This window comes from Abrus precatorius, unplaced genomic scaffold, assembly GCF_003935025.1.
Source record: "Abrus precatorius isolate BTA unplaced genomic scaffold, Abrus_2018 Scaffold9, whole genome shotgun sequence".
Taxonomy (NCBI): Eukaryota; Viridiplantae; Streptophyta; class Magnoliopsida; order Fabales; family Fabaceae; genus Abrus; species Abrus precatorius.
Genome location: NW_020874439.1, coordinates 31068425 through 31094559, shown reverse-complemented (window position 1 = coordinate 31094559; position 26135 = coordinate 31068425). Strand labels below are relative to the sequence as shown.

The 26135-nt window shown below is 29.5% G+C and overlaps 2 protein-coding genes across 3 annotated transcripts; one reads left to right on the top strand and one right to left on the bottom strand.

Annotated features, from left to right (window-relative positions):
• Nucleotides 1–16033: 16033 nt before the first annotated feature.
• On the top strand, nucleotides 16034–20590 carry LOC113849759 (asparagine synthetase [glutamine-hydrolyzing] 2). Of its 2 annotated transcripts, none has more exons than XM_027479900.1 (13): nucleotides 16034–16331; nucleotides 17083–17221; nucleotides 17560–17655; nucleotides 17874–18015; nucleotides 18131–18321; nucleotides 18496–18657; nucleotides 18775–18855; nucleotides 18955–19176; nucleotides 19269–19403; nucleotides 19494–19574; nucleotides 19666–19752; nucleotides 19853–19960; nucleotides 20068–20588. In XM_027479900.1, the coding sequence occupies exons 1-13, from the start codon at nucleotides 16252–16254 to the stop codon at nucleotides 20299–20301; spliced, it is 1758 nt and encodes a 585-aa protein (XP_027335701.1). In that variant the 5' UTR covers nucleotides 16034–16251; the 3' UTR covers nucleotides 20302–20588. The 2 variants fall into 2 exon arrangements, with proteins under 2 accessions (XP_027335701.1, XP_027335702.1); XM_027479901.1 differs by having other exon boundaries at nucleotides 16170–16331; nucleotides 17560–17670; nucleotides 17883–18015; nucleotides 20068–20590.
• A 2075-nt stretch (nucleotides 20591–22665) lies between these two features.
• LOC113850483 (protein PMR5-like) lies at nucleotides 22666–26135 on the bottom strand. Its single transcript, XM_027481046.1, has 5 exons — nucleotides 25763–26135; nucleotides 25323–25494; nucleotides 24651–24829; nucleotides 24214–24372; nucleotides 22666–23036 (listed from the first exon to the last, which is right to left on the bottom strand). Exons 1-5 carry the CDS (start codon nucleotides 26098–26100, stop codon nucleotides 22700–22702), a joined length of 1185 nt encoding a protein of 394 aa, XP_027336847.1. The 5' UTR covers nucleotides 26101–26135; the 3' UTR covers nucleotides 22666–22699.

Sequence of the window (26135 nt, the reverse complement as noted above, 5' to 3'; positions counted from 1 at the left end):
TTTTAGAAAAAAATTCAGTTGCTCTAGTGTTACCCCCCAAATCAACATAGAAAAATGCTATGGCTTCAAGCGAACAAGTAGAATGGTAATCGAAAATCTGCAAAGACTAGATAGTAAAGTCCTGCTGCTTAATTGAAATTCGCAAGATAGGCTAAGAAGATAATGCAAATACGCAACAACAGTGGTTTCAGCTCAGAAAAAGTTGGAAACAAAAACCCTAATTTCAGGGGCGAAGGTTAAAGCGATATTTAGAGTTTGTAGAGTCCATATGATTGGGCCTATCAAACCTTAATCAGCCCAAGCCATTCATGTTTATAGTTATGACCCAATTTGATAAGAGAAATGTCATCTATATAACACAATTATTGTGGAACAAAATTTGTTTGTTTTCTTTCTTTTTTTTACAAATTAGAGAGAGAAGATGGTGATTAGAAGGATAATGTGATGGAGATAGAGATAAACTTATTATTATAAAAATTTGTTACAAGCGTTAGATTTGTTGACACTAAGTGTTAATACTTACACCTCTTAATTGATATATAAAAAATATTAAATAGTAGTAAGTTTTAAATTTTGATATCTGATGTTAATGGATGCCTACTCTTATGTATAAAAATTATTGTGAAAATAATATATTTCTTTTTTTTTTTTTGGTCTGATATACTCATTCTAATATGCTCAAAAAATGTAAATGCCAATCCTTCATTTGGGCCAATGTCCTCTATATAAGCCCAATGAAAAATGCTACTTGGACCAGCTTCTTTAGTCTTAGGCAAGGTCAACAAAATTTTGTATCTCTTTCGTGCGTGTAAAAATTTTGTATAAAAATTAGTACAAATACATTATATTCATGATGAAAAAAGTGACTAAATAACCTTATATTACAAAAAGAAAAAAAATGGGATTTCAATTGGTTATTACAGGTATATTATTTGGAATATCCATGGATCCTTCTAAGATGGTGTGGAAAATTCTAAACGTCCCCAAAAGAGTAGTCAAATGACTCAAAATTTCCAACAAATCATTTAATGAAATTATCCAAAGAACCCTAAAAAAAATCTAAAGGAAACACACTATTGGGAATTTCCATAGCCAAAAAAGTTTTGACCTTATCCTCACACTACCAATTAATGTTTGCTATATCTTTGTACGAATTCAAGACCATTTTTTGCCATAAATTTGTATCTTCTGGAAGCCATGCAGAAGCCAATACTATAAAAGATTAAAACTAACCCAAAAAAGTTAAATAACTAAAATTAAATTTGAGTAATCGTATTTATAATAATGAAAAGTGTATTAACTCTATATATATATATATATATATATATATATATATATATTGTGGAATCTTTAAAAATGAGAAACATGACGTGGAGTATGATTGATATTTAACTTATTATCAATTAATTAATTAATTGCTTCATTTTCACTAATCCAATCACGGATTTAATACAATACTTAGCAAACTTTATCTTGTGCGCATCTAACCCAACTAATCTAATCCAAGGAAATGTCAATAATTTCACCGTCTAGAGTTAAATAATCAAACACTTAAAAGTTGAAGTTGAACCAAAACAACACCCTATTGGGTTATCTAAACCATGATTATAACCATGAAAATCCACTTTTCAATAGTTCAAAGTCATTATCCAAAGAAAGGGGAAAACCCTAACCCATTACAACGTTTTACATCGTTGAACATATTACTTAGCTTTTGCACACGTAACTGCATCGTGTCGCCGCACGCCATAATTATTTGAGGCATTTTCTGTTCAGCTTGCGTTTTTGAAGTGATGAAGTTGTGAGAGTGACAGCTTTGGAACTTATCAAACCAACCAAAGTTATGTTATTTGTTTTTCCAATTTACTATCTTTTACTTGGCCCCATGACTAAGCTACGAATGAAATAAAAGGAAAAATAAACTTTTATATATACATATATGGATTTCGTTTTCACTGACTTCTTGTTTTCTGAGTTTGTAAATTAATATGGTTGTCAATGTCTACAACGCATCATGCGCCTTCTTACGCCACATATCGTTATTATATGATTTTATATAATGTAACATATTATATTTCCCAGAATATGCCTTTCACTGCCCAAAAGCTTTATTTAATATAAGAAAATAATTCTACTAATTTAGTTGCAGAATTTGTTGGAAAGTATCGTACGAAATATGAAGTCGTCAATGGAATTATGTTGAGAAGAATCCCCGAACCACAACTTCTATAATTTATTCTTTTAACTTATATATATATATATATATATATATATATATATATATATATATATAATCATACTAGTCTATAATTTACTATTAATATTACCTTTTGTGTTACCAACGAATATGCTTTTGATTTCAAAAGCATAAATATTGTACAAGTATGAGGAAAGTCCCACCTTAAATTGGAATCAACAAGTTATGAAATATGTAACTAAATAAATATTTTAAATTATTCAAGCTGAGTCATTATTGAATAAAAAAGTAAAAAAAAAAAATATGATTTGTCTTATTATTTGAAATAGTATATATTGTGCAAAGGATAAATTTAGTATCTTTTGACACTTCCTCTCTATTTTGAGTAATATATTTATAATTGAAATGTGATAACTAATACTTTATCATGATTTTTATATATTTTAATTTCTTATATTAATTAAAAGTTAAAAACAAGATACAAAACACAAAACATTAAATTTAATCTAAACTATTTTTTATAATCAGATTAAGTTGATCTAAATCGAATTACAAAGAATTTTTTATTTAAAAATTAATTAAGTCAAACTAAAGTGGGAAACATTCCTAATGTTTTAGTTTCATGAAATAAAAATATCAAACCACATCCATAATATGAATTTTCTTAGGTCATATGGGGTTGTTAGCCTTGACCTTAAAATGGGGAAAGTCTCCTTTACAATAAGCGTTTCAGAGTGGATAAGAAAGTTAATATATATAGATAAATATGCTCCATTATTGAGCTTGGCACAGAATCTAAGATTCCTTCTGAAAAGTCAAATATTGATCTTGTTCATACTACACTTTCTTCTTTATTATTACTATACAACAAGTTTATTATGTTTTGTGCTAAAATAGAAGAGAATGGAATCTGTTACCCAGCTATGATTGACAAGTTCTTACCATAACAATAAATTGCAATCGCATTTCAATTAAAGTTTTGCAAGTTGGATTCCTCCCCATTTTCTACGATCTCAATTTGCCACAATGAAATCCCATTTTAGCTTCCAAGCCCAGTATCATGCTTTAATTTATTCCAATAACTATGCCATTTTTATTTGGTACCTTCAAATAGGGAATTATGACCACCACTTCCACTTTATGCTTAGAGGTTGCACCATTGATTTGCTAACATTGACGCGCACATATCCATATTTGGGGTATTGTAAAATACTTTTTAATTAAAAATTATGTGAATTTTATTTTAAATTTAATTTTTTTATAATTTTTAATAAATTTTAGTCATTTACTAATTATGTAATGAAAAAGGTGTGTTAACTACTATTTTACTTAAAATATTACAGGAAGAATATAATATAAAGTAGAACACAATTCACTTGAGTATTTCATGTTTTCGCGAGTTTTCCAGTATTATTCGTGATTCACAAGCTCAATAATTTTCCAAAAATATATTTATTAAATTGGGTTAGAATGGGAAAAGGTTCGAAAAGACAAAAAGGATAAGTTTAAATAAGTGCACACCTTTGGCATATGTACACGTAGGTTCTTTGGATATGGTTGTTTATCTTGCCATGCCTGAAGAAGAGCAATTATACATGTCCTTCATTATTTGCTCTACGATTTGCTATCTTTTCATGCCATTCCATTCCTCTAGGCTTAGGCACAATGAACATGCTTCTGGATCTTATTTTCAAGCTTGGCAGAAAGAAAGGAACAAGAAAATATGACCCACACAAACCATGTTTGTTTCCCTGTCAAAATGTACCACATGTCCTGGCCTCCACTTCACCATGACTAGTTGATAAGGCCAAGTACATTTACTACCATTTTCCTCAATTTCACGAGTTTAAATGCAAAAGGACTTGCTTTTGTCATTTATGTGGAAAATCGTGTAAGACCAGAGTTCATTGATTATGTATAACAAAATAAAAACAGTGTTTATCCATTTAAAAGGGTGAGGATAATTGTCATCCCCGAATAGTTCAATTAGCAATATTGTATATGGGTTTAAATTTTGTATAGGATTTCTTGCTTTTAATCTCTAAATTAAATTTAAGTATATAAAAATAATATTTTTTATTAAAAATATATTTAACTTATAATTATAAAAATATGATAAATACTTTTAACAAAAATTTATTATTAAACTCAGTCTTAAGAATTGAAATTAACATTTTTTTTCATTTTTTAGGATGTATTTAAGAGTTAACTTTTAAAAAGATATATTTTAAATGAATATTTTTAATGATTTTTTAAAATAAAATAAAATATAACCCCTTTTTTATTATTAAATTAACAAAAGTATCATCAATTATAGATTTTGCCTCGTTGCATAGACTTTCACTTCTATTTATTTTATAAGTTTTTAAATTACAATTAATAGTTATAAAATAAATAATTATAATATCATATCATATGAATGTTTGACGTGAGTTGTGAACTTTCTATCAGCTGCTAGTGTTGAGGGTTTGGCCAACAATGCCGTCATCAGGTATCTTCTGCATGCTTCCTCTGCGTATTATATATATATATATATAGTTGTTAACTATGTATGCACTCAGCTATATATTACTAGCTTCTTTTTATTGAATATATCGATATTATGTATTTTTTTAGGCGAAGTTTACGCGATTAATAAAATAGTAAATTAATATGTACTTAACGATCATCTTGTTGTCTTATTAGCTTCAATAATTAACAAGATCATCGAAAAATCATCGCAATGGAACAATAATTTATTGGTCCCATATATAAACTACCCACGAGTTTTTCAGTGTATTTATTATGCGGTTCTGGTTAGGATCTAATCGTATATTCATTAGTTTAATTAAACAAGTTTTTAAAAGTCACAATGGTGTCGTATTATGACAAGAAATAAAATACTACTTCAACTAAGAGACTACTTTCCTTTTTATCAATGCATGTATACAACAAAATAGTTCCCATTTTAAAATTAACTAATATATTTTGAATAGCAATTTGATTAAAAGAAATAGGACTCCTACAAAACCAAAAAAAGACAAAATTCTTTTAAAGTGAATGCACATAAATATATTTACCTTTGAATACATGGATTATAAATTAAATTAATTATTTTTCTTATTCTTAATGCATTAATTATTTATTTCTTATCAAAAGAACTTAGAAAATATTTTTTTTATCAAACAAACATTACTTAATATGAATAAATTATAAAATAATATTAGTTGTTTATTATTATACAAAATAATAACAAAAAGTGAACAAAATAAAATTATTGAAGTGTCATAAAAGGGAAAGAGAATTTTTTATTTAAAATTATACGAAGATAAATGTGTCTTTATATTTTTTAACCATTAAAATTTTCTTAAAATTAGAAAGGTAGCAATACTTTTTGTTATTAAATTAAGAAGTCATTGTCAATGTCTTAAGTTATGTATGTGGATTAGGAAATAACGAAGAAAAAGAAAATGAGAGCACGACCTAACGGAGATACCAAAAGACATAAACTAAACTAAAAATTAAAGGGGTGTGAAGCACTATACATTATGAATAAATACAAAAAGGAACTCTTTGTAACCTCTAAAAGTCAGTAAGATTTGGATGCAAAAGAACGACATTGTTTTTCTGAAGCGATGTTTTCCACCATACTATCGACAAAGACATCAACTTTTAGTTTTTCTTGACTTCTTTTCTTTTATATTTTCCCCCTTCGCCATGAAAACAAATACCAAGTTACCTATACCAATCATAATGTCTCCAAATTCGTCACAAGTCACAATAAACAAGTGCCACACACGTATGTACATAAACCATGTATACGTACGTAAAATTAAATGAACCCCTAGAGATGTCTAAAAGCCAATGAACCTCATCAAATTAAATTGGTCTTAATGGTTTGTTTTTTTCTCTTTTAGTTTCTACCAATGCATATGTTTTTATCTTGTATGATACGAAAAGGAAAAAGTGCATAGCTGAACAGAGAGAGATGTTTGAGCTTTTATATGATATATGACTTGATTTGATATATATACATTCTTTAAAAAACATTACAAGTTCTGCATTAAAAATTCAATATAAGTCTGATTTGTGACTAGAGGATGACGAATATAAAGTTGATTTTTCTCTCAATTATATATTAAGTTGTATTTGGATAAAGAGTTTTAAAATTTTAAAAATTATGAAAGTAGGAATTTATAATAGGAATCGAGTATGGGAGGAGTTATGAATGATAAATATAAAAAGTTAAATATAATAGAGAGATTTTTAATTTTTTAAAAATAAATCAATTGAAATTATGTTTATTTGACATAAAATATCTAATTAAAATTTGTAATTATTTTACTATTCAAATACATAAATTATAGTAATTTTAAAATTTCTTATCAAACACAACCTTAGAACAATATAACTGATGGAAAATTTTCAATTTGACACAAATGAAGTAAGCTACATCACGCTAATGTTGCATATATATATATATATATATATATATATATATATATATATATATATAAACTTTATTACCTGGCAGTTTAAAATGTTGGAAGTGTTGTTGCTTGTTTCAGGAGCTTTTGTGTTGTGACTTAGGTATGAAAGGAAAGGCCAACTAAAAAAATTAGGGTCAAGTATGGATTTTAAGTAGATAAAAATAATAATGTAAAGAATAAATAAATTTTATTTTAACTTATATAAGAAATTCTATTCATTTTTTATTTTCTCTCACAAAAACTTATCTGGCTTACTCAAACAAGGTTTAAGACTTACTAATTAATTAAATTAAATTTCCAATAAATACATAAATATAAAAAATTAAGCAATCAAATAAAATAAATTTTTAATTAGTTAAAATTAATTTATATTTCTCTATTTTTTAAAAAAAAATTATTTAACTTTTTTAAAATTTAAGAAATATTAATTAATTACTTTTAATTTATGAGAAAAAATTTATTTAATTTTTATATTAATTATTTTCATCTAAATATTTATTTAAAATTTTACTCAAATTCAAGTAATAAAAAAAGCCCAACAACTTAAATATTATATTGAGCATTTTATCTATTTAACGTGAAACTCATAATATTTTATAACTAATGAAGTTATGTCATCTCTCTGTTCTTTTTTTTTTTTTTATAGGCAAAACAAATCTTATTAAAAAAAGTTCAAGGGGAACTCAAAACCCATATACACAAAACTACTTACTCAGAGAAATAAAAAGCAAAAATATACTTATACAAAATTAAGACAGATGCAATTTCGTGGGTTCAAATATCAATCAGCTAACATAATAGCTTCTCCCTTACTAACAAGTGATAACCATTTCCAGGATCTCAGAATAATAGAATCTAGGACTTCCCTCTCATCCAAAACACCATTGGAAAATATAATTCTATTTCTATGCAACCATAAAGACAACACTGTACTTACCCAAATAATTAATAAGCATATTCCTTCTCTTTTACTACAGCCAACACCAACCCAAGAAAGCAAGTGAGTCGATAAATCTGAAGGCAGAACCAGTGAGAATCCAAGCCAACGCGCAGTAAAGTACCAGATTTGAGATGAAACTGAGCACGTTAAAAATAAATGAGTTGGAAGTTCCTCCAAACCATGACAGAAGCAACAAGTTATATCATCAATTTGAACACCACGATCAATCAGTAAACCTTTACAAGGAAGTGCATTCAACAACAATTGCCAAGAAAAAATCAGACATTTAAGAGGGACCTTCCCTCTCCATAGCCTTTGCAAGGCATCTGCCGTACACTGATCTACACTATTAGGACCACCAAAAAGTTTAAATAGCCATGAATACGCAGATTGCACTGAATAACAACCTGAAGAATCTGCTATCCATACCCATTTATCTTCTTGTAGTAACTTAATAGAAACTCCATCCACAAGTTCCAACAAAAGATTAAAGCTCAAGATCTCATGTTGAAAGAGTCCTCTTCGCCAACTAACATTCCAAACCCATCTAGTGCCATCATGAAAACCATTCTCCAATACACATGATTCAGCATTTCTCGCCACTGCAAATAATCGCGAAAATGCTTCACACAATCGCACCCCTCCTACCCACTTATCTCTCCAAAAGAGAGTGTGAAAACCTGCACCCACACTTCTATCAAACTTCTCATCCAGCCATGAATTCCCTTGATGAATAACCTCCAGCAAATCACGCCACCACAAAGAACATCTGTTGTGAACTGATGAACGCTGAAGAGAAGAAGCTAATCTTCCATATCTAGATTCCAACACCCGCACCCACAATGAACTAGAACAGTTAACACATCGCCACAACTATTTACCAAGAAGCGCCCAATTAAACCACTGCACATTCCTAATGCCCAAGCCACCATTCTTCCGCGGTCTACATACAGTTTTCCATTTCACCCAGAAGATTTTAGATCCATCCTTAACACCCTTCCATAAAAAATTCCGTTGGATAGTGATAATTTCCTTTATTACCGACTTCGGCACCTTAAAAAAGGATAACGAGTGCAATGACATAGAATTAAGAACGGCATTAATCAAAGTCACCCTACCTCCAATCGATAAATACCTATGCTTCCATGACGCTAACCGCTTTTTAAGAGCCTCTAACACACCCTTCCATGCACTAGGCTTTCTCGGGTTAACACCTAATTGTAACCCGAGATACTTTAATGAGAAACTACCAATCTTACAATGTAGGAACTCCGCAGCCAAGTTTTCAAAGTCATCACCAGTATTAATCCCCAATACAAAAGATTTATGGAAGTTAATTTTCATACCTGACATTAATTCAAAGCTACGTAATACTGCTTTCAAAGTCCACAAATTCTGCACCGAAGCCTCTCCCATAATCAATGTGTCATCCGCAAACTGCAGCAAAGAAATATCTGGTCCCCTTTCCCCAATCGTAACACCAGAGAACAACCCACTAGTCACTGCCTTCCGCATAAGAACTCCTAACCCTTCTGCTACCACAAGAAAAAGAAAAGGGGCAAGAGGATCCCCCTGTTTTAGGCCCCGCTCAATATGAACCTCCAATGTAGGATAACCATTAATCAAAGCTGATAGGCTTCCCCCACACACACAAGCTTCCATCCAACTGACCCATTTGTCAGAAAATCCAAAGCTACGTAACATAAACAAAAGATATCCCCACTCTATCGAATCATACGCCTTTTCATAATCAAGTTTTAACACAAAACACCTCTTATTATACCTCCGCACATAATCAACTGCTTCATTAGCCACAAGTACACTATCTAACATGTTCCTTCCCGGAATAAAGGCTGATTGTTCTTCTGAAATTATTGAATCCAAAACTCCTTTCAACCTATTTGCTAGCTTGGAAATAATCTTATAAAGACAACCTAATAATGAGATAGGCCGAAAATCAGATATCTGTTATGGACAAGACACTTTTGGCACAAGTGCTACAAAATAAGATAACAAAGACTTAGGTAGCTTTCCATTTCTACAAAACTATATGATTCAACACAAGATACAATAATGAATTATTATATTTTAAGTCCAAAAAGTTCCTACATACATCAATAATATATTAGATATAAAAATAATTATAAGAGTTCACCAATAGTTAGTCAATGGATTTTTACATAATAATTTTAAAAACAACACTGTGAGTTGATATTAAAATATCCATTTTTCTTAAATTGGGATATTAAATTCTTCAACACCTGATATTCAATTTTTAGTTTCCATTATAAATAAAGCTTAATCTCAATAAAAAGATGAGTTAAAAAAATATAATAATTAATTGTTTATGTAAACTTTCACTTAACTTTAGAAAAGGTTCGTTACATCAACCAATCTATAAAATAAGAACCAACTTGATATATATATATATATTAGCACTCACTCTCCAATGGATGTAAAAAATATATATGTCATGCTTTCAAACCTACTGCCACTACCCACGAAGCAATGATAGTTAATCACTAAAGAACACTAATTTAGTGACATCCATTCGATTAAGCATTAACTAATTACCAAACTAATTACATTTAAATTTATTTATAATTTTTTTAATGTATATCTAAAAGCTCGTAGTAAAATCTATATAAATTTTTTTTATTAACATTTATAAAATTTAATGTAATAACATTAAATACTATTTTTAATAAAAATTATTATTTATTATTTTTAATTTTGTGTCTTCAAAACTCATTAAAAAATTAATTCACCTAATCATGATTATGGTAATAGACTAATAGGTACAAAAAGTAAAAGAACAAAAATAAACTGTGAACACTTAACAAAAGATTATGTGTTCAAATTTCACCATGTGAAAATTTTTTTAAAATCAACAATAGTTACAGATCATGAGCAAAGATTAATCTTAAACTTTTTGAATTCAAAGACACTTTGTAATGTTTGATTTTGAAATAAAAATAAAAATAAAAACACTCGCACGGGTGAGAATACTCTTTAAAAGTAAAGAACTTAAAAAGAGGTAAAGTTCAACAAAGAGATATATATAGTGCAATCAATTTATACTATAAGTTAGATTCACTCTTTTATTATTTAATAATTTTTTATTTTTCTCAAAAAATACTGTTATATGCAAAATTTACTTTAGTCATTTTATAAGAACTAAAATAATTATAAAAACATATGAACACAAAAGAGGGGAAATCAAATTATGTGTTAGATAATTTAGATTTAAAGTTTTTCATAAAAGAAAATTGTGCAAGTTGATGGTGTACAACCTTTTAATTAAGAATGATCACATGATGTATTAGACAAATTTATAAATAACCAGATTTTATTATTTTAATCAAGGAACAAGTTCTAAACAAAGATGGATCAAAAGATAACTCAATTAGTAAAAAATTAAGATAAAAAGAAAACCACACAAATTGTTTTTAATTCACCCTCAATTCACTAATAATTATGTCCAATCCATGCCACAAAGAACAATATATTTTAATATAATATGAAGTTTTGCAAGTAAAGAAAAAACTCAAATATTATTTTTACACTAAATTTCTCTAAACTTAAACTTCAAATATATTTTTATACAAGTATCTTGATGTTATTCAAAAATATAAAGAGAAGACTAAAATATCTTTTGATATAACTATAAATAATGCAATCAAAGTGTTCAATATGTTTCAAAAGAAGAAACAAAAAAAAAGTTTTGAGGCAGGATTTTAACTTAAAAAAAATGAAAGGAATTGTTTATCTTCTTCATCACAATTCTCTCTCTCTCTCTCTCTCTCTCTCTATATATATATATATATATATATATATATATATAATTTCATGGATGTAAACATTTTGATTTGGCATGTTGACTATTTACTATACATTAAATGCACGAAGTCTTTGTATCATATCGTTTGAAAAATATATTTATTTTTACATCCTATATTTGTTACTTTGAAGTTCGCTTTTTCCTCAATACAAAGCATTTATGTTTTGTTTCTTTAGAACAAAGCTATCATTGCTTTGTACATCAACTTTACAGATATCTTAGGTAGAGATTTTTAACAGGGTTAATTTTATATATATATATATATATATATATATATATATATATATATATATATATATATATATATATAATTATTTATTTTATCAAATGCAGGTGTAAACATTATTTTATGATGATTTAGATGATCTTTTCAATTGTTCTTTAAACAATTCTTTAGATAATTTCTTCGTACGATTTTTCAAACAGTCTTTTGATCCAAACTAAAATACATGAAAATGTTTACTTTGATATATTCACGGTATTTTTTAGCCTTTTCTTATAAAAAATACTCAATTAAAAAATATTTATATTTAAATATTATATTATCATTAAAATTTTAAAAAACAATAAACTCCAAACATTGTTTTCAATATATATATCACCTGGTATATATTTCTTTCACCTAGTCAGCACAAACTATCACTACATTATAACATCATCACGCTAAAAGCTTGGAGTGAATACGAGAAATTAATTATCCAGTTAATTTATTTAATTTTGTATTTTGTATTTAGGCTAGATTTAAATAAATTTTTAAGAAATTTTTATAAGAAAAATAAATAAATAAAACTTCTCTTATAAATTAAAAATAACTTTTTTTTTATTTTTTTAAAAATATTTCTCATTTAACTTCTTTAATGAGAGAAATTTATTTATTTATCACAGCGATCTTTTTCTCCTATAAAGACTTTTTGAAAAATTTATCCAAAGTAAACTTTAATATAAAAAAAATTAAATTCTCCTTGAATTCTCTCTAATAATATATATTTTGTTTATAAAAAAATAAAAAAAACAAATTAAAATAATTGCACCTATTCAATAAATATTTAGAAGGTGTTTAAAAGAATTTGTGGAACTTCTCTGAACCTATTTAAGATTAAACGATGACTAATAAATTCTTTTAAATTTATTTTGTTAAATTATATATAAAGTATTATTATGTAAGATAATTGGACTATATAATTATTAAATAAAAATATCATTTTTCATGATTTTAGAAATATACTTGAATTAATTTATTTCACGTTGAAACAACTTTTAATGTTCTACTTAAAATTTTAAAAGCAATGTGTTAATTCTAAAAACATAATACATATTTGTTTATGGAGATTTATGAAGTAAACTACTGATCTTATTAATAATTAAGATTTTTTACAGTAATTATCCTAATAAAATTCTATTTTTTTTCTGAGACTAGTTATTAAAATAGTTATACAATTACTTATCTGCATATTAAAGAAACATTTTATATTAATTGAAGTTTTCAAAGCTTGCATATAGTATGTGACCACAAAGAAGATAATGGGTGAGAATTCTTAGGTGAATTGTACTATGCAGACATTTCCACGAAAGGGACTTCTGTGTTTGGTAATTGGCATCATTCTTTGTTTCTTTATGCAAATTTAACTTACTTGAAAGAAAAAGAATATGGATCCAGTTGCCTAAGGTTCTTATCCACTTCCACATGTGCAAACGCGGCAAATAAACATTGAATGGCCATAAAGTTGATGGAATGAGATGTGGGGAAACAAGACAAAATGAATAATTCAACTATTAAATTTTTTAGATTCGTTTATCCAAAAGAAAAAAATAATAATAACATTCTATGTGAAATCAAAGATAATACTACTAATGCAAAAATAATATTTTTTTAATATAAAAAGTACTAATAAAAAATATGCGCTCAAACTCAATGTATCATGTGATATACATAATTACAAAAATAACATAAGATAATTTAATAATTAAATTTTTTATTTTTATATTTTATCAAAAATTATTAAATTTTAACACTAAGGAATGTGAATATATATACTTCTGGAAAAAGGCATTCAGAATAAACCTTAAAAACAGAGAAATTCGGGAAGTATAAACTGAAGAACAAGTTGCAGATAATCGAAGAACCCTTTTGTTGGGGATATGATGATTTGTGAAATTATCATTCAATTGTTATGACGAGAATATGCAATTACATTGGAAATATATGCATCGAATTGGAAAAGTTACACGTGATGTTCGTCTTATTCGTTACGTATATTATCATAACTACATGAAAATAACAGTCTCCGCATACATTTCCCTTTATCAGCAATTAATCAATTTGAATTTAAATTTTTGAGCTTTTATAAATTTATAGTATTTTTTTTTCAAATTATTAAATAAAATCTTAAAAAACTTAATTTAAATCATTAAAATTTATAAAAATAAAATGTAATTTTTAAAAATAAAACGATTTAAATTAAAGAGACTGAAATTATGTATAAATTAAATTTATTATTAAAATATTAAAAAAACCGAATAATAAGCTAAACAGCATTGCATAAACTCTCATGTGTGATGGCATGTAATGGTATACCCACTTGACCAAAAACATAAACTATTCAAAGCCACGTCGATTGCACGTAAGGGATTAAAAGGTGTCGCACAAGTTACTGCCACGTGGATTTGTTGAAAATATGCACTTGCAGCGAATCATTTTGACTTTTTTTTTTTTTTATCTTCCACTCAATTCCCATTTTCTAACTTATAACTAAAGTTATTAGATTTTTTTTATTACAAAACATATAACTTAGTCGAAGAAAACTACACAGATAAAAAAAAAAAGAAAAAGACAAGAGTGAAATATGAGATTTTTTATACAAAAAATGAAAAAATTATCAAAATACAGGTTTTTAAGAAAAATTACAAAAATATAAAAATCATAAAAAACGTGAATAAATTTTTTTTATTTTTTAAAAATCATCATTAACTAATTTTAATTTTCTAATATTTTTTATAAATTTTCATTAGCAAGTTTTAAAACTGTATAATTTTTTTTATTGTTTTAACACCTATTTTTAGATTTCATATTTTTATTATTTTTTCAAAAATTCCATAGTTTGATATATATAATTTTCAAATTTTATATAAAAAATAAATCGAATTTTGATCGTTAGTTATTTTTCTTAAGTAACTTGATCCATTAGAAATAAAATAATTCGTCGTACTTAAACTTTTTTCATCAAATTTAAATTTTAGTAATCTTATTGTCCTGGAATATTGAACTAGGTTTTTATTTATTTAATTAATAGTATTTCTATTAAATTTCGTTTTAAAAAAAAGAGAGAAATTGGTTATTCAAATATTACTGGTTAATTGTGTTGGTAAATAGTAATATGCCTAAAATTTCGAAACACAGGTAGATGTTTTTTCTAAATAAAAAAAGAAAAAAAGAAAACGATTTCTAAGTTTTGAGATTATTGACATTGTCTTACGGGAAATTTGAAATTGCATCATTTAAAATTATTGTAGTAGAAGAAACAATCTTATAGTAAAAAAAAATGTGTATAATCTAAAAAAAGGGTTTTGATATTTTTTTAATATAATTTTTTAAATATGTGTTTAAAGATATATAATAAGAATTTATGTATCATAATTTTTTTATAAAAAATAATATAATACATAAATTATATTAATTTTTATAACTTTTTATTATGTATATTTTTTTTGCTATTTTTATTATGTATATTTAGATCTTCGTTAAAAATTTATTTTTAATGATACGATATTTTTTAAAGTGAAAGTAAAAAGTTAATAATAATAATAATAATAATAATAATAACAGTTTGAATAAAATATATATTTAAGACAAATTTTACAAAATTTATTTGACCCTGTAAAAATAATTTATAATCTTTATAAAAGTATTTTTTTTCAATCATTTTATTCAACTCTAATCATGATATTGGACTTTTTTGGAATATATAATATATAATATAGAAATAGATACTTTACTTAAAATGTGTGTGTCATTATTAATTCAACTTATCTCTTTTATATCTTACTCTTTTTATTGATAAATAATGGTTATAACATAATTAAAGTATCGACAAAACAACTTAATCAAAATCCGATTCCGAAATCAAGTAATATTGTAAGAATCTTAACACTTGGGTTAACTAAAATAATATTTACATTAAAAAAATTTAGACATTTTTCAATTATTTAATTACTACGTCTGAAAAAATAGAAACAAGCTGACGTAACAGTTGATTGATTCGTATAAACTCCGAAAGAACTTAAAAAAAGAAAAGTATTAAGGATTAATATTTCCCCCTTTAAAAAAAATATAAATATTTCTGTGTTATATGTGGAGACCAAATGAGAAGCAGAAAAATAAAAATAAAAAAATTAAATGAAGTGACAAAAATATCCCATAGCAAATTACGTCATGGCACGTGGCAGGACGCAAGACGAAAGAGGCGGTGGTCCCCGTGTTGAGTTACGGGGACCACCCGGTAGCCGGTAAACCAAGCGACGTGAGATGAAACGACACCGTTTAACCTCCACCCTCCGCGTATAAATACGTGTACGTTGATGAGTGGAGTACTGAACTCTTTCAACTTAGAACCGTTCTACGTGTTGTTCTTTCCCTCTCTTTGCTCCTTAATCTTCGTTTTTCTTTCTTTCTTTCTTTATCTTCTTCTCAATTTTCATTACACTTTCTTTTCTCTCAGTTTTTCTCTCAAAAGCTATTTTCTCTTTATCATAGTTTACATATTATATCATCATATCATATCATAATATCCTGTCATAGAATATCACAATGTGTGGTATACTTGCTGTTCTTGGTTGCTCTGATTCCTCTCAAACCAAAAGGGTTCGCGTGCTTGAGCTTTCTCGCAGGCAATGATTCTATCTTTGTTCTCTGACACACCCCGTAGAGAAGAAAGAAAAAATATTTTTCTTTCTTTCTTTTCCAATACCCTTTACTTAACTTTGATGTTTCAATTCAAAGTTTCTTGTTTTGCTTCATTTCATTGCTCAAATTCTTCCCTACCTAGAGTTTTCTTTTGTTAATATTGAGAATTGAGTAGTGAAAAGTGGAAATTTTAGTATATTTTGCTTTTAAGATGATAACAACATTTTTAGCAAGAACTTGCTAAAATTATTAAAACTAGCTATAAATGGCGGTGCTTATGATACCACGGTGGTGTCTACTGTCTAGTACGTTCAATATTTTAAAGGAAATGAGTTTAATATAAATATAAGAACTGAAATTATAATTGTTGCTTCATATTGGGGCCCGGTACCCATCTTTTAGATATAACAAGTACAAGTATTTTAGGATAAACATGTGTGGGTTTTGACAAGAAAAGTGGACAACGAGTGTTTTAGAATAAACTTTATAGACTCAAAAAACCTGTTAGATCACTGGCTTATTGAGATAAAACATACTTGGATGTGGGGTCCAGGTTGTTATGCAATTATTGGTAACTTTATAGTATAAAAGTCCAACAAAAGAATGACAATTGGAAAGAAAGTATGTGACGAAAAGGAGTTTATTGGTCTAGGAAGTGCATGAGGAATTTTTCAAGAGTCCCTTGAGAAAGTTTAGTTTGAATGAGTCCTTATAATTGGTTTGTTGATGTCACAGGTTGAAGCATCGTGGCCCTGACTGGAGTGGGCTTCACCAACATGGTGATTGCTATTTGGCTCATCAACGGTTAGCCATAGTTGATCCTGCTTCTGGTGATCAACCCCTCTTCAATGAAGACAAATCTGTCATTGTTACGGTAAGCCTTGTGATATTCAATGATTTTGACTTACTCATACCATACCATGGTAGTGCATAAATTGCTGTGTTTAATTTTGATGCACTTTTAGTCAAAAAAAATTTACACTACTGTCAATTAATTAAAAAATATTATTGCAACGATTTTAAAATAATTTTTAAAAAAGTTTATTATTGATAATATGACAATTTATAATTGGATGATAGTGTAAAAATTTAGTATATTTTAATTGAATTCTAAATTGTGTTGTCTTTATTTGTTAATCTCTTAGTCCTTATTTCACCATTTTAACTGCAATAAATTATGACTGATGTTAAATATCATCCCCTGAAAACAAGGTGAATGGAGAGATCTACAATCATGAAGAGCTCAGGAAACAATTGCCTGATCACAAGTTCCGTACAGGAAGTGACTGTGATGTTATTGCCCATCTGGTTAGTCATCTTTATGTATATTTTACAAGTTACAGCAATTTTTAACATGGTCACCTACACATAAAAATCAAAAGAAATATTATAAACTTTTTTTTCATCAATTATTCTTATTCACTTTCTTGATAAAAAATTTCCATCCTTATTGTCATATAGAATATGGTTGTTAACCATGACTGGACTTGTTCTTATCACCTGCTTGTTGGTGTTGATTTTTCTAGTATGAGGAGTACGGAGAAAACTTTGTGGACATGCTGGATGGTATATTTTCATTTGTTCTGCTGGACACCCGCGACAACAGTTTTATAGTGGCACGGGACGCTATAGGGGTCACTTCCTTGTACATTGGTTGGGGACTAGATGGTAAGGTTATAAATTATAATATCCCTGCTATTGAATTGAGTTCAGGAATTCTAGCAACTTAAACAACAGATTTGAATTGAATAAATTGTGACAAGTTTGACATACTTGTGTTTAGGTTCTGTTTGGATTTCATCAGAAATGAAGGGGCTGAATGATGATTGTGAACATTTTGAGTCTTTTCCACCTGGTCACTTATACTCTAGCAAAGAAAGAGGGTTCCGTAGATGGTACAATCCTCCATGGTTCTCTGAGGCTATTCCATCTGCTCCTTATGATCCTCTTGCTTTGAGGCATGCCTTTGAGAAGGTAGGATTCACAAAGGCTCAACATATCATCGTAATTGGAAGTTTTTTGTTTGAAAACTTTTACACAGTATAACCTAAACAGTGAATGAATAAGTCCATGATAAAATAATCATAATAGAACATTATAGTGTTGTTTGGTCCATCTAACCAACTTTACTGGTGATCGTGATTGCAGGCTGTCATAAAGAGGTTGATGACTGATGTGCCCTTTGGTGTTTTACTCTCGGGAGGTTTGGACTCTTCCTTGGTTGCATCTGTCACTGCCCGCTACTTGGCAGGAACAAAGGCTGCCAAGCAATGGGGAGCAAAACTACACTCATTCTGTGTAGGTCTTGAGGTGTGTACCTATTCTAAATTATGAATGAATTGCAAATTAATTTAGATGATATTTTTAATCTTTATATATGAAAAAAGTAGTTTTTTTTTTTAATCTTGTCATCTTGGCATTTAATAGGGTGCACCAGACCTGAAGGCTGCAAAAGAAGTGGCAGACTATATAGGAACTGTTCATCATGAGTTTCACTATACTGTTCAGGTATATCTGAGTGAAATAGCATTTTTCTGCTTGATATTTGTGGGTCTTTCAATTAACAAGAATCATAATTAGTAAATCTTTTGTATATGGTGTATGCAGGATGGGTTAGATGCCATTGAGGATGTCATCTATCACATTGAAACATACGATGTTACGACCATAAGGGCAAGCATCCCAATGTTCCTTATGTCTCGTAAGATCAAGTCTCTAGGAGTCAAAATGGTTCTCTCTGGAGAAGGATCTGATGAGGTTTTTGGAGGGTATTTGTATTTCCACAAGGCACCAAACAAAGAAGAGTTCCACCAAGAAACATGCCGCAAGGTCATAAAGTTACCATATTCCTTATCAGAACAATGTACTTGATTGAAGTAGAGGGTTAATAAACATTTTCCTTTCTTTTTTGTTTTATGCAGATTAAGGCTCTCCACAAATATGATTGCTTGAGAGCCAACAAATCAACCTATGCTTGGGGTCTAGAAGCTCGAGTACCATTTTTGGACAAGGAGTTTATCAGTGTTGCCATGAACATTGATCCTGAGTATAAAATGGTATGAATACAGTATGATGCAATGCTTCATTACTCAAAAATGTCACATTTTATTAGTTGGTTCACTATCTAATCTGTTTACTGTGTTCAGATAAAACGAGATGAAGGACGAATTGAGAAATGGGTGCTAAGGAGGGCCTTTGATGATGAAGAGCATCCTTACCTGCCAAAGGTACACTTATTTGTTTTAATGTCTGTATACTGCACAATGTAGATGCAAAATTAATTTGTTAACTAACATCTAATAATTTAATATCATGCAGCACATTTTATATAGACAGAAAGAACAATTCAGTGATGGAGTTGGCTATGGTTGGATTGATGGCCTTAAAGCCCATGCTGCAAAACATGTAAACATGAATTCAACCTTCATGCACAATATTTCATTAAAACTTCACACCATTTCATTATAAGAAAACATGACAATTGGTTCTTATCGTTTTCTCGTAGGTTACTGACAAAATGATGCTCAATGCTGCTCACATTTTCCCCTTTAACACTCCCACGACCAAGGAAGCATACTACTACAGAATGATCTTTGAGAGGTTCTTCCCTCAGGTAACTTAATCAAATCAACTATAGATTTGGAACCAGGAGACATCATAATTCCTCTTTATTCAACAAGGGCTAATTCAAATCTCTTGTTCCTTAATTTGGTTTTGTAGAACTCAGCCAGGCTCACTGTTCCTGGAGGACCGAGTGTCGCATGTAGCACAGCGAAAGCAGTTGAATGGGATGCTGCCTGGTCCGGCAACCTTGATCCTTCTGGTAGAGCAGCACTTGGAGTGCATGCATCAGCTTATGATAACCAGGTCAACTCAGTGACCAAAGCTGTAGAACCAGAGAAGATAATACCCAAGATGGAAGTTTCTCCGCTAGGACTTGCCATCCAAAGCTAATATGAGCCATAGCAAGGACTAGTTGCATAGAACCTAGAAATATTACACACTAGTCCAACATAAATGAAAATTTTGCCTGATGTGTATTTTATCCAGGCAATGCAATATATAGATAAGGCTCTGTACCAAGCTGTTTTAAGTGTTGTGCTATCCACATCTTGCCTTTATTTTGAATTTCTGTGACTTGAGCACTATCATAATGTATTGTGTTTACACAAAAAAGTTGTTGCCTTGTGTTTCTTTTATCAGTTAACTTTTAATGCAAGCTCCACCAAGTAAATGCTGTATTGGTATCACCAAAATTTACTACCTGAACTGAAGCATATTCTTCATCCCATAGAAAACAAAAATAAAAAGGAAAATGGTAGATTTCGTATGGAGATTTATATTTTCAAGTTTCATGATACTAATGGAGCACTAAAAGGAACTAGTTTCTGCAAAGACACAAAAGTTACCTGCAAATCTTCATAAGTAGAGGTTTACTAGCTACAACCATGAAACAACAGACAACACTCTAATTATGAGCTAAAATCGGCTAAGGCTAGAAGTATCCCTTCAAGACGTTTGGGATGTAAAGCACGACTTTGCAAGTGATTGTAGAACACATCAACAACATTTGGATGTCTCAAATCCTCCTATCGCATCTATATATTCTCTTCTATTCCTATTTCTACCAAATATCTTTTTTTACAAATGATTATTTTTGTTCTTTTTTAAGATTTTTTTTTATCCTGAACTGAAACAGATTGTAGAACGTCGTAGTTTACTATGTGCATCCTTACAACAAAGCCCACACGTATGTCCAAATCTAATAATTTTTAATTTTTGCACTTTTTTTAATAATTACACTACCCTATCTTTTATCTTTCGAAATTTTTAATAAAAGATATTAATCACTTCTGACAAAAAGATGGTGCTAAAGTAAAGGTACAGGTCCAAATCTAACCTTCCCAAGCCCATTGAATAGTATGGACCGGTTAAACTTTTGGGTAGCCCAGTCATAGCTATACCGTTTAAGACTATGAAGCTTAGTTGTCATGAGCCCAAAGAAAGAACAAAGTATCTACTGTGATGATTGGGCAATTGAAAATAAAAATAAGAAGTTATTTCTATTTTTTATTGAAAAATAAAAATATGAAAGATCAATCGATGAATCAAATCAAATTTAAGATTCAGTTATATGCAAGAAAATGAAAATTTAATTTAATTACACCCTCCCAAATCGTTTTCCGCCTGAATTAAATGGTATCAAAATATATTTTTTGAAAAAAAAAAAAGTTACATTTAACTTGATAGTCCGATTGTTTTTATGATTCTTATTTTTACTTTGACCCATCTATATGTTTCAGCCGAAGCTAACTTTCCAAATTAAAGAAGCTTAACAAAAAAAACACATAATTATTATAAAGGAAGGATACATTAGTTCAAGAATTAAAAGCTAAAAAAATATATAAAAATCACATAAAGAATTACATTAATATTTTTTAATAAAAAAAATCCCCTCTTATTTTTAAGAAGACGGGACCTTGGTTTTGATGGAAAAAGCAGGTACTGAATGCAAGTATATTTTATGTAATGGATCAAAGGAATCCCATGGTTTTGGTTTGATAGCTTATGAGGAGTTTGATTTTGCTGATTTCAAGGATTATTGGGAAGCATTTCTCAAGCCAAACGAATTAGAAGAATAATTCAAATTTTGCAGAAATAATGAATCAAATGCCATGAATAAGCTACAACGAAAATGAAACCACAAGTTGAAGCCTTACTTCTTTCCCTCATTGAATTATTTTTCCTTTTAATATATCCCTTTTAATTTTTCACTATTTCTATAGAAATAATCCCCTTCATTCTTTATCAAATGTATTTGTCTTATATAACCAAAAAAGTATCGTTTCATATAAAAGAAAGCATTTCAAAAGATATTTCCTTATTCATAGTTTTGAAGTAATGAATAGAACTACAAACTATTCGCTACTTCTCTTCATAGATTGATAAGCCTTTCTCAATTTGTAAATCTGATTACACTTTGTTCATATTTTTTTATATAAAAAAAACACTAAGAGATCAATGGTTAGAACTTACAAACATTTTTTAAAGTATAGATTCCTGAAATTAATTCCTCTAATCCCAAGGAGTTACATGTTGCATTTGACAAGGCATACTTTCCTCCTAGATATTTTACAATAGAAAAAAAAATATTTTTCCATTTCATTAGCACATCTTTACAAATTAAACAGTTGTTGCTATCATGCAACCCTCTCAAATGCATTACTTGCTAAGAATTATAAAAATTAGAAACATATTGAAGCTGAACTGTGTTAATTAGAATTATGACAAAAAAAAAAAAAAAACAGTGAAGATGAAGTGTGCTACTTTACTTAGCTAATAAAACACAAAATTAGTAGAATAAAGCAGTATAGAATAGTTCATTCCAAGTATCTGGCAATCCAGGAAGGCACCAATGGCTGCAATCAGAGTGATCAGGGTTAGCTCTTTGTTCAGGACTCAAATCACCACTATAAATGGAAGGATGTGCATCCTTCCTATATGCTGATAGCATTGTGATGTCAAGAAGATATGCAGGGTTGTTCATTTCTCTTATCACCATATCCGCAACCCTCATTTGCTCAGGGAATGCACCAGGGTATGCTGTGCCAGTGCCACTTATTGGTGCAGTTTCACCATAGCAATTCTTCGTAGTCATTGTTGTCACTCCAGAATTCCATTCATTTGGACTGCATATCAGTGCAACTGTTTTAGCATAGCTTATAATGAAACTATTAATGAAGCTTGTACATGTTAAATGTGACATTTGTAAAACACAAATCACTGTTTACTTGGTAGTGCCATATATCAATGTCACACTTCTATAGTTGCATACCCATGTTAAAAAATGGGGCAAAGGACAATACTAGCCACATGGGTTGAAAAGTTGTGTTAAAAAAAAATTAACATTTTTTGGTATGTAATCATAAGGCATCTAAATATATGTCATATGAGGTGAACAAAACTTATACATCTGTTATATGAAAAGTTATAAAAAATGTGGCATGAAATGGGTGGGTCGAAATGTCCACCCACAAATAAATTGCAGTCTCAATATTTTGTAAAAAAAGTGTATAGTAAATAATTAAAAAAATATGATGGATGCGTTTTTACTTCACCGACACATTAAAAAATATTTTTTTTTAGGACATGCATGAGAACAACTTTCTCCAAATTGAGTCGGAATATCGAATCGAAAGAAAGACTATAAATGTGCCAAATGCACCTCATGTTCACATGAGTGGCCATGAAAGCGATAAAAAGGTGCCTTTGCAGTTTGTACAAATTGTATAGCTCCAAGTTTTTATTTTTATTATTTTAAAATATGTAAACACATACACATAACGGTGCAAACTAAAAGTAAAGTTTTTTATTTTTTTTGTGTGTTAGAAGCAAAAGTAAAGTTAAAACAATAGTAATCACACGCTAGAAATCTTTAGTCTTGAGAGTGTTTTTTTTTTCTTTTGGGTGACAAAAGATGCATACTTATTCATAACAATTGGAAAATTATTGGTTAGCTTATGAAATGACTAGTCACATAATACGGGGCACCACCATCCTAAGGCAATCATCAAAGAATCCAAGTGTCTAACAAATTGATAGAGATGGGGCAAAGGACTAACACAAACCATGAATTTCAGCCCTAAGATTGAAAACTCACATGACTCTAATTGTGAGTCGTGACAGGTCAAAAAAAGGGGTCTCCTAGTCCTATCCCTTAACTCACCATTATACGTTTTGGATATGCTATTCCAATTGAACAAACACGATCATGAAGCCTAGACATCTCACACTATGTTATAGTACAATAATGTAAGAAAGAGAAAGCAATTCAGGACAATAGAGAGAGAGAATCAGAGTCCTTACTTCTCGTGTGTAGGAGAAATTCCCAGGAAGAAAACTTTGGTTCTGCTTCTATCAATATTGGACTCCACCCAATTAGCCCATGTTTTCAGACCCCTTTCCAAAGCTGCTAAACGATCCATATCTGGGTAGTATTTGCCTCCTAATTCTACGTAATCCCACCTGCACTCAATAACCCAAATACCAAATTACTTCAAACTTTAGAATACGTATATAAATATAAAAGACTAAAAAGAGAAAAAAAAATCATTTTTTTGGAGGGGATATTTTGTTTATGGGTATAACTGTATAAGGAATTGAAAAAAGTAAATTTTTATTGAACATTAAGTTAGACTACATTAGAAATCACCGGAGGAGATATATTTATTATGTTTTCTGACAAAAAAGTTTGACTTTTGATTCCTTAGCAGGTACCCTTGAGGGAAGAGATAGTTGCATACCCTTGAAGAGATCCTTGATGACTCCACCAATGTCCAGTGTTGAAAGAAAGCACATCGGCACTCCTCCATGCGTCACCATTCCCATCTACCACTTCCAGCCTCAAAATTCTCTTCCCTTGGACCACATCAACCTCTACCAAATAAGGAGCCTTGTAAAATGAAATGGTCACACCGTAGTCCTGGACATACCATATCAAAACCCAGTTAGGACCTCTTTTGCAGCTGTAAAATGGTGCTTTTATGTAAGATAAGTCTACTTTATACGGATAAAAGCATGGACATAATTTAGAGATCCAGTTTGCATCAACTAGACCAACTATAATGACCGAATAGTACATTTGGGTCCACCTCACAAACACCTCCTTTTTCTAACAGATACTTTGTCCTATTAAAAATATCTTGAACCTACTCTTTATGATTTTGAATGAAGCTTAACATAAAGGGACACAAACTGTTCTGCTGCTGAAAAACCACACACTGCGCTTACTTTCCTTTTCCCTGTGAAATGAACAAAATCTGAATTTTTTTTCCCAGGAAATAATACATGGGTAATTAATTGACAACACCATCGCCTAAATCTCAATAAAAAATGAAACTTTAGCGAAAATGCCGAGTGGGTCATATATTATGAAGGAAAAAAATTAATAAAAAAAAGTGTGAAGCTTGACTCACCAAGAATCTGAAGGTGGAGAGTGGCATTCCTCTGACCATTTGTGTTTGTGTCTGAGGAACTTGAGCATATATCATACAAATCAATGACTCCCATTGGTTACGCCCCAGTGAATCACCCACAAACATCAAAGTCTTGCCTTTCATTTGCATCAGAAACTCAACTCCATTGAACCTACCAAGAACATGCTACAAAACCACTCAGAGGACTAATAGATACTATTAAGTACTAGCACCACAGTTCCTGAACAAATTTGCATTGAAAATAAGTGCACATTTAAAATAACATCTTTTTATATATAAAAAAAAAATCACTAATTTTTTAAAACTGTCTAGTAAAACTATCAAATATAAACAATTATTTGTTGATGCAAAAATACTATCTTTATAACAAAAATGGTATCTTCAGGACACAAAAATTGTTGTTTTGAGCTTTGGTGTACCTTGGGAGCTCACAGTTGAGGGGTCTCCATCTATATTTAAGGTAATCAGAATCAGGGCGACCAAACATTTTGCAGTTGAACTGTGGATCTATGATGGGGCAGTTAGAGGATTGGTAAAGAGGGTATGTGTCATCAAGGACCCAAGTTCCCACAAACAAGGCACAGTTGGTTTGGTTGGCATGGATCATTGGTCTCTGATGGTGGAGGAAATTGTGGTGATGTTTCAAGCTTAGTAGCAAAGCTGAAGAAGCTATGTGTTGTCGAAGAAAAACAAGGAAAAGGAGAGCAAAGAGTGGTGGTAGGAGAACACATTGAGGTTGAGAATGAAGAAGTGCCATTGCAGAGTGAAACGATGGGAGAGAAAGAGAGAAAA

What these genes read in the sequence shown, in the direction of transcription:
- LOC113849759 (XM_027479901.1), top strand. Translation starts at nt 16,252, where the DNA reads ATGTGTGGTATACTTGCTGTTCTTGGTTGCTCTGATTCCTCTCAAACC. An exon ending in GTGCTTGAGCTTTCTCGCAG is followed by an intron (nt 16,332 to 17,082) that starts GCAATGATTCTA and finishes TTGATGTCACAG; the next exon opens with GTTGAAGCATCGTGGCCCTG. An exon ending in TTGAGAGGTTCTTCCCTCAG is followed by an intron (nt 19,961 to 20,067) that starts GTAACTTAATCA and finishes TTGGTTTTGTAG; the next exon opens with AACTCAGCCAGGCTCACTGT.
- LOC113850483 (XM_027481046.1), bottom strand. Translation starts at nt 26,100, where the DNA reads ATGGCACTTCTTCATTCTCAACCTCAATGTGTTCTCCTACCACCACTC. An exon ending in CTCAACTGTGAGCTCCCAAG is followed by an intron (nt 25,495 to 25,762) that starts GTACACCAAAGC and finishes TGTTCTTGGTAG; the next exon opens with GTTCAATGGAGTTGAGTTTC. An exon ending in CATCAAGGATCTCTTCAAGG is followed by an intron (nt 24,373 to 24,650) that starts GTATGCAACTAT and finishes TATTGAGTGCAG; the next exon opens with GTGGGATTACGTAGAATTAG.